The sequence below is a fragment of the Haliotis rubra genome, unplaced genomic scaffold (assembly GCF_003918875.1).
Source record: "Haliotis rubra isolate DU_JTF1 unplaced genomic scaffold, ASM391887v1 Scf1495, whole genome shotgun sequence".
Taxonomy (NCBI): Eukaryota; Metazoa; Mollusca; class Gastropoda; order Lepetellida; family Haliotidae; genus Haliotis; species Haliotis rubra.
Genome location: NW_025765442.1, coordinates 106,445 through 115,957, shown reverse-complemented (window position 1 = coordinate 115,957; position 9,513 = coordinate 106,445). Strand labels below are relative to the sequence as shown.

At 40.4% G+C, this 9,513-nt stretch overlaps 1 protein-coding gene across 1 annotated transcript; it reads left to right on the top strand.

Annotated features, from left to right (window-relative positions):
• The first annotated feature begins 4,449 nt into the window (after window positions 1-4,449).
• On the top strand, window positions 4,450-8,410 carry LOC124270060 (uncharacterized protein K02A2.6-like). The gene is made up of 4 exons (XM_046705082.1): window positions 4,450-4,821; window positions 6,571-6,697; window positions 7,441-7,640; window positions 7,691-8,410. The coding sequence occupies exons 1-4, from the start codon at window positions 4,450-4,452 to the stop codon at window positions 8,408-8,410; spliced, it is 1,419 nt and encodes a 472-aa protein (XP_046561038.1).
• Window positions 8,411-9,513: the final 1,103 nt, after the last annotated feature.

The window sequence follows — 9,513 nt, the reverse complement described above, 5'->3', positions numbered from 1 at the left end:
CCTTGTCATAAACTGGAGTATTGGAGTTTGCAACAGCAAACAAACAAACAAACAAACCCTTGGATTTGGCAGTATATAATTACCTGGGATAAGGATCAGGAAAACCTGGTGAATGAATGACATTTGTCTTTTCTTCAATTGTATTCACCCACCGAAAGCAGTATCTTTCTGAATCGAAAAAAGAAGTCATTTATAGATTCTGTTAGAATATCTAAAGCCTGTGTTTACCACTTGTGGTGTAGTGGACGTTTTGTCCTGAGAGAGCAAGGAAGCCTGCTGGATCCCCTGGTGGAGACATATTGAATTCTTAAAATTATTTGTTTGCCTGCCATTGAAAGCCACAATCATACATTATCCAACTATGTGATGGCGGTCAATAAATAACTGAGCCTGTGCCAGACAATGAAGTAATTGACAACATGGTTTGATTTACTGTTGATGCTGTGCCTCACTCTCAGAATGTGTTTTCGATTCCAGGCTAGGACTCAACAGAATAAGTACAAGTTTGTTTGCTTAACGAATAAAGTGTTATCCCAAACATAACATGTTATATTTGACCCTTTTCTAAAAGGTATTGCAAAATTTAGACTCATGTGCTTGGGAAATCTCTTGTGCGACTGTAAACACCATTTCAGTCCACCTCACCTAACGTCAAGTCTTTACCAGCAAATCATAGAAGATATAACCTTGTCTTGTCTTATCAGTCTTGACTTACCATCACTCATCTTGTGTATCATCATACAAGATATAACCTTGTATCATCTGTTAGACTACCTTAAAGACTTGACTTACCATCACTCATCTGGTGTATCATCATACAAGATATAACCTTGTACCATCTGTTAGACTACCTTAAAGACTTGAATTACCATCACTCATTTGGTGTATCATCATACAAGATATAACCTTGTATCATCTGTTAGACTACCTTAAAGACTTGACTTACCATCACTCATCTTGTGTGTCATCATACAAGATATAACCTTGTACCATCTGTTAGACTAACTTAAAGACTTGACTTACCATCACTCATCTGGTGTATCATCATACAAGATATAACCTTGTACCATCTGTTAGACTACCTTAAAGACTTGAATTACCATCACTCATTTGGTGTATCATCATACAAGATATAACCTTGTATCATCTGTTAGACTACCTTAAAGACTTGACTTACCATCACTCATCTTGTGTGTCATCATACAAGATATAACCTTGTACCATCTGTTAGACTAACTTAAAGTCTTGACTTACCATCACTCATCTGGTGTGTCATCATACAAGATATAACCTTGTACCATCTGTTAGACTACCTTAAAGACTTGAATTACCATCACTCATTTGGTGTATCATCATACAAGATATAACCTTGTATCATCTGTTAGACTACCTTAAAGACTTGACTTACCATCACTCATCTTGTGTGTCATCATACAAGATATAACCTTGTACCATCTGTTAGACTAACTTAAAGTCTTGACTTACCATCACTCATCTGGTGTGTCATCATACAAGATATAACCTTGTATCATCTGTTAGACTACCTTAAAGACTTGACTTACCATCACTCATCTTGTGTATCATCATACAAGATATAACCTTGTACCATCTGTTAGACTACCTTAAAGACTTGACTTACCATCACTCATCTTGTGTATCATCATACAAGATATAACCTTGTACCATCTGTTAGACTACCTTAAAGACTTGACTTACCATCACTCATCTGGTGTGTCATCATACAAGATATAACCTTGTACCATCTGTTAGACTAACTTAAAGTCTTGACTTACCATCACTCATCTGGTGTGTCATCATACAAGATATAACCTTGTATCATCTGTTAGACTACCTTAAAGTCTTGAATTACCATCACTCATTTGGTGTATCATCATACAAGATATAACCTTGTATCATCTGTTAGACTACCTTAAAGACTTGACTTACCATCACTCATCTTGTGTGTCATCATACAAGATATAACCTTGTACCATCTGTTAGACTAACTTAAAGTCTTGACTTACCATCACTCATCTTGTGTGTCATCATACAAGATATAACCTTGTACCATCTGTTAGACTACCTTAAAGTCTTGAATTACCATCACTCATTTGGTGTATCATCATACAAGATATAACCTTGTATCATCTGTTAGACTACCTTAAAGACTTGACTTACCATCACTCATCTTGTGTATCATCATACAAGATATAACCTTGTACCATCTGTTAGACTACCTTAAAGACTTGACTTACCATCACTCATCTGGTGTGTCATCATACAAGATATAACCTTGTACCATCTGTTAGACTACCTTAAAGTCGTGAATTACCATCACTCATTTGGTGTATCATCATACAAGATATAACCTTGTATCATCTGTTAGACTACCTTAAAGACTTGACTTACCATCACTCATCTTGTGTATCATCATACAAGATATAACCTTGTACCATCTGTTAGACTACCTTAAAGACTTGACTTACCATCCCTCATCTGGTGTGTCATCATACAAGATATAACCTTGTATCATCTGTTAGACTACCTTAAAGTCTTGAATTACCATCACTCATTTGGTGTATCATCATACAAGATATAACCTTGTATCATCTGTTAGACTACCTTAAAGTCTTGACTTAACATCACTCATCTTGTGTGTCATCATACAAGATATAACCTTGTACCATCTGTTAGACTACCTTAAAGTCTTGAATTACCATCACTCATTTGGTGTGTCATCATACAAGATATAACCTTGTATCATCTGTTAGACTAACTTAAAGACTTGACTTACCATCAATCATCTTGTGTGTCATCATACAAGATATAACCTTGTATCCTCTGTTAGACTACCTTAAAGACTTGACTTACCATCACTCATCTTGTGTATCATCATACAAGATATAACCTTGTACCATCTGTTGGACTACCTTAAAGACTTGACTTACCATCACTCATCTGGTGTGTCATCATACAAGATATAACCTTGTATCATCTGTTAGACTACCTTAAAGTCTTGACTTACCATCACTCATCTTGTGTGTCATCATACAAGATATAACCTTGTACCATCTGTTAGACTAACTTAAAGTCTTGACTTACCATCACTCATCTTGTGTGTCATCATACAAGATATAACCTTGTACCATCTGTTAGACTACCTTAAAGTCTTGAATTACCATCACTCATTTGGTGTATCATCATACAAGATATAACCTTGTATCATCTGTTAGACTACCTTAAAGACTTGACTTACCATCAATCATCTGGTGTGTCATCATACAAGATATAAGCTTGTATCACCCGTTAGACTACCTTAAAGTATTGAATTACCATCAATCATCTGGTGTGCCATTGTAATGATAAGAGACTTGCACACAGTCTACATGTATACTGCGCCAGGCGAGCCGGCCCGGCCCCCTACCCTGATGTGCCTGCCTCGCACGTGCTTCTCGCGAACCGCGTCACCTTGTACACATCGCATTCAGTGTCTCAATTAAACTTTTGCTGTTCAGTCGTCTATTGTTGGTCCTCGTCCTAGCGTCACATTGTTACTTGGTGTCAGGAGTGGTTTCGTCAGAAAATTGACAAACTACATCCACCCTCGCCTTTGCTGTTGACTGGTATTCTTGCGGAGAACTGACGTAACTTCTAGCAACGGTTTCAGTTGTTTATAACTGCTTCTGACAAGGTCGGGAAAGGTGACAAGGTAAAGTCGTCTACCTGTAGCCAGAGGGAAGGGGGGAAAATAGACCAGTATGTTACAGAGTTAAAGAGTCGAGCAAAAACATGCGAGTTTGGAGATTTGCATGATTCTCTCATCCGAGATAGGATAATTTGTGGCATTGCAAGTGATGCATTAAGGGAAAGGCTCTTGCGTGAACATGATTTGACTTTAGATAAGACTGTTACTATGTGCAGAGTTGCTGAAGCTAGTAAAGTCCAAGTTAAGGACATTCATCCACTAGACTCCCAATCGGTACATTCTGTTGAACAACAATCAAAATCTGGCAATCGAAAATCTAACAGAAAAAAGCCCCAGAGTTCTGGTTCCCGTTCGTCTGAGCAATCTGATACATGTGGCTATTGTGGATTTAAACACGCTCCTAGAACATGTCCTGCATCTGGAAAATCATGTGATAAATGAGGGAAACAGAATCACTTTGCTAGAGTTTGTAGGTCCAAGAATCAGTCATCAAAAAGTAAAGTTCACTTTGTTGAGGAAACCCAAGATGAACTCTTTGTGGATTCAATTGATACAGATGTCGTTTCTGAAAAAGATTGGATAGTCTCCTTACAAGTCAATAACACGTTCTTGCCACTTAAACTTGATACAGGTGCTCAAGCTAATATCCTTTCTGAGAAAGATTCAACAGGCTACTTGATAAGCCAAGACTGCGTCCCTCCAGAACTAAACTCACTGGTTACTCTCATGTTGATATTCCTGTAATGGGTCAGTTTACAGCTACAGTTTGTCACAAGAACACACAAATTGATCTCATGTTTGTTGTAACTACAGAAGATGTTCAGTCTATTGTAGGGTTAAAAGCATGTGACCAGCTGCATTTGGTACGTCGTGTTCTCTCTGTTGGTTCTGAGTTACCTTTAGACGGAGATGTAGTGTTTCAGAACTATGCAGACGTGTTCCAGGGTCTGGGTGATCTGACAGGTGTCCACCACATCAAGCTCGACAATGATGTTCCGCCTGTTGTGCACGCATGTCGTCGAGTACCCTTTGCTTTGCATGACAGACTGAAGGAAGAACTCAACCGCATGGAGAAGCTTGACGTCATAACCAAGGTGAATGAGCCAACGGACTGGGTGAGTCCTCTTGCAATTGTTGAAAAGCCAAACAGGCAATTGAGAGTCTGCCTCGACCCTAAAGACTTAAATAAGGCCATTAAACGTGAACATTTTAAACTTCCTATACGAGAGGAAATCACTGCAAAGTTCTCGAATGCATGTTATTTCAGTAAACTTGATGCATCAGCTGGATTTTGGCAACTAAAGCTGGATCAGGAGAGTTCTAATCTCTGTACATTCATAACACCCTTTGGAAGATATAGATTCTTACGGCTCCCCTTTGGCATATCTTCTGCCCCAGAAGTATATCACAAGACGATACACGCCTTGTTTGATTCGGTAGAAGGTGTAGATACCTCCATGGATGACATTATTGTGTCAGGTTCAACGCCTGAAGATCATGATAAACATCTTTCTCAGGTTCTCGATATCGCACGTCAGAATAACTTGAAGTTTAACCCAGACAAATGTGTTTTTGGGGTCACCGAGTTGACATTTCCTGGTTTATGTGATCAGCAGTGATGGTGTGAAGATGTCCAGAGGTTTTTGGGTATGATAAACTACCTATAGTCCGTCAACTGAACATTTGGCACCAAGTTTTTCACAATTTACCTTTTAACCAAAAATGCCTTCAAAATGTTTTTAGGCATACGCTCTTTATATCTTATGACCTACCTAAGGTTTAAATTTCATAATTTTATGACAATTATTAAAGTTTCTTCTTAAGAAGCCATCTTATAAAAATATGAAAAATAGAAGTAGTTATACAAGGGAGTAAAATGATACGATGGAACAGCAAACAACATGGTGTGACACGCGTGCATCTTGTTTACATTGTTACGCCTGCAAATAAATCTGAAGTGACTGTATAAACATCACAAATCCATTTTAAACAAGTAGATTTATTGAAGTCTTTAAATACTGGTTGCTCAAGCTCTTGTATCAAGATCCAAATTTGAGCAACAGCTTTCATATGGTATGCTTTGATACATTGATGTCATGGTCTTCTTTTGAACAATATTTTCTTCAGTTTGCTTGACGATATGGACTCACTGGGTCGATTTAACCGACGCATGACGTCCCTCACAACCCTTCTATCGAATTCATCAAGCTATCTTTTCTTTGCATGTTTTGAGACGGTCCCCGATTTAACTGTCATGTAATCGTCAGTCTCTGAAATAGTGTCATGGGAGATAACTCTTTGCTATGTTCTCTTGCAGATGTTGGTGGCATTACGTGTCTTTTGGAGAAACACTCAATTGAAACAAGAGGGTTTTTTTTCGCTTTGCCTTGCGCTTGAAAAAAGTTGTAAACTCTTTTGATGATTTACCGGCCATCTTTGTACAACATCGTTTTTACCACAACCTGTGTGTTTACGATCTTTGACATCACCTGAGCGTGCTAATGTAAATACCCGTGCATGTACATATCACGCTGACACACATTTTACAATGTTGTTGGCTTTTCCATCACGTACGTTAACCCCTCGTAAAACTCTCCACAGTTTTACAATTATTATCTGACAGGTTTAAAGGCAAAATCTTTAATAATCGTTTTAGAATTACTAAAATCGATATTTTGTTAGGTCGCAGTATACAATTACCATATGAACAGAGTAGCGTTTTAAAATATTCAGGAGTTTTATGTAAAATGCGAAAAACAGGGTGCCAAAAGTTAAGTTGACGGACTATAGGCAAATTCATCCCTCATTTGTCAGAGAAGACGCAACCTCTTAGACAATTGTTGGATAAAGATGTTGATTTTCAGTGGCTACCTCAACAGGAACACACATGGTTGTCTCTGAAGCAAGTTGTGTCACAGGAACCAGTCCTGAAGTTCTTTGATCCTGGGAGGAAGATCAAGATTTCGTCTGACGCTTCCCAGAATGAATTAGGTGCATTCGTCACCACTCGCCCCTTTCCGTAACCTCTAAGAACACTCGTCCCCCGCTCGATGCTTGTTATGTGCGAAAATACGACAAACCCATCAGAACGCGCGTAAATGACTGCGGTGCTTTGGTAAACATTATCCCGAGTACTTAAAACGTTTATGGCATCATGTCATTGTTTAAAAAATCATGAAAAATATATATCGTCATATTGAAAGTACAAAGAACTTAGCTAACAGGATTTTGCTGCCTGGTATGAAGTCTTCGATAAGAATCATGCGATTGACGGTGAGAGATTCAAATACACGCACGTGCGTTTGTTGACATTACGGCTCTCATGTTTCCAACTGAGGGCATTTCTGACGATCTTGCGGGCTTGCTATGGAGATTGTACGTGCGCTTACAACAATTTTAGGAAATGTAATTATAAATCGCTACGAGTTTCAAAACAATGATATTAGACATATATTTCTGCATGTAACTAATCAACTTTAATCTTTAACATTGGGCATATATTTCCCATCTTTGGGAAGATTTTAGTCTGTTGACATGAGCCTATGTTGACATGGTCGTCCCGTCTCTCCTTGTGTCCACGACACGCTATGCTGAGATACGTCAGGAGACAAGCAAGGATCCAGTGCTATTTGCTTTGATGGAAGTTATTGAATCAGGTTGGCCAGAGCATAGAAGTTCATGTCCCGTGAATCTTCGTGAGTATTGGAACTACAGACATGATTTGACTGTTGTAGATGGTGTCATCTTCAAAGGTGTTAGGGTAGTAATACCTACCTCACTGAGAAAGTACATGCTAGACAAAATTAATGCTGGTCATCTTGGTATGGAAAAATGTAAACGTAGATCCAGAGAAACTGTATTTTGGCCCAGACTCAATCATGACATTGATGATATTGTGTCCAACTGTTCTATGTGTCAAACCTACAGGAACAGACAGTGGCCTGAACCTTTGCAGCCTATCAGACAGTTTCTCGCCCTTGGCAGAAAGTTGCAGCAGATCTCTTTTATTGTGGTGGGAAGGATTATCTGGTGATTGTAGATTATCTCTCCAACTATCCGGAAGTATGCTCATTGACAGATACGTCGTCTCGTCGAGTCATCACCGCCATGAAAACAGTGTTTGCTCGCCATGGTATTCCAGACGAGGTATTTACAGACAATGGTCCCCAGTTTCGTAGTCATGAATTTAGACAGTTTGCACATGATTGGCAATTCAAGCATAACACGTCTAGTCCAAATTATCCACAATCGAATGGTTTGGCAGAAAAAGCAGTTCAGATTGTGAAAAACATTTTGCTTAAGGAAAATCAGGATCCTTATATGGGATCGCTTGCTTACAGAAGCTCTCCTTTGGATTGTGGGCAATCCCCTGCAGAGATTCTCATGGGCAGACGTATTCGCGCTAATCTCCCTATTCAGGAGAAACTTTTGCAAGTTTCCAGGTCTCGTAAAGTTGTTAAATTTAAAGAAAATCAGAAATTAAAACAAAAGCACTATTACGACAGGTCTACTAAGCCCTTGAGTAGGCTACAGTGTGGTGACAGAGTTGCAGTGCGTGATCATCGACGGTGTGATTGGTCACAACGTGGTACAGTCGTTCAGGACGCTGGCCAAGATCTTACAATGTTCAGACAGATAGTGGTAGTCAACTTCGACAGAATCGTCGTGATATTCTGTTGTCACCACGCACACCTGGACCAGTGAAGAGAGCTCGAACCGCTGATGTTACAACTCCATCGTTGTCGAGTCCATCTTCATCGTCTGTGACGTCTCCTGTGTCTGTGATGTCTCCGTCGTTTCACATGGTTCCCAACCAGGGCCCGGTTGTTCAATACTTGGTTATCTTAACCGCCGGTTAACTCCTAACGGCCGATTAAATCCTAACCGGCCGTTAGGTAACCGAACGTTAAATATGCGTTGTTCAAAACATGGTTAGTCATGCCGTTGAGCTAACGTCGCCGTCAAAGTTTAATAGTGTGGTTAACGTCACTGGTTGGCTTTCATATATCCCACAATTCCTTTTTCTGTTTACTTCCGGATTACCAAAAAATGGAATCGCGAAATGTCGCCTGCACCCCAAGGAAAAAGAGAAGTCGAAATTTCTCTGCTGACGATGAGAATGTAATCCAGTCAATGGTTGAGACCAACTCTATAGTTGGGCCAGAAGCACATTGATGTTGTGGTTCTGGAGGAAGTCTCTAGTGTGACGTGCTGTGTGGGGCCTGGCATTGTCCTGTTGAAACAACTCCCTCTGGCGATCAATGATTGGAAGGAGGTGGGGGCGTAGGATTTCGTCACAGTACCGTTGAGCTGTCAGGTTGCCCTGGATCATCACCAAATCACATCTCCTACGGCAGGTGATAGCTCCCCACATCATAACATTTCCCCGGCCGAATCTGTCCACCTGGGGAACGCAAGCGTCGGCGAAACGTTCACGTCGACGTCTGTGCACCCGCATTCTTCCATCGCGTCGTTCCAATAGAAATCGTGATTCATCACTGAACCAGATTCTACGCCAACACGTTGGTGCACCATTGAACTCGATGTCGACGATGTTGTTGTCGAAGCACAGGGCAAAAATAAGGTCTTCTGGCGCGTAAACCAGCCTCTCTCAACCTGTTCCTGACGGTCTGTGCAGAAAGCCTCCTCAGTCCGGGTATTTGTCGAGCGGTACTGGTCACCGTAGCTGCTCGATGACGCAAGTGATGTGCCCGGATGTAGCGATCCTGCGCCGCAGTGGTCGCTCGAGGTCGCCCACTATACGAGGGGCATCTGCTACCGCATTCTGCCGGCGATATCTCTCCCAG

Excerpts from the sequence above, each read along its gene's own strand:
- LOC124270060 (XM_046705082.1), top strand. The coding sequence starts at position 4,450 with ATGGGTCAGTTTACAGCTACAGTTTGTCACAAGAACACACAAATTGAT. Across the intron at positions 6,698-7,440 it reads CGCTTCCCAGAATGAATTAG|ATGGTGTCATCTTCAAAGGT; the intron begins GTGCATTCGTCA and ends TGACTGTTGTAG. Across the intron at positions 7,641-7,690 it reads GTCAAACCTACAGGAACAGA|AAAGTTGCAGCAGATCTCTT; the intron begins CAGTGGCCTGAA and ends CGCCCTTGGCAG.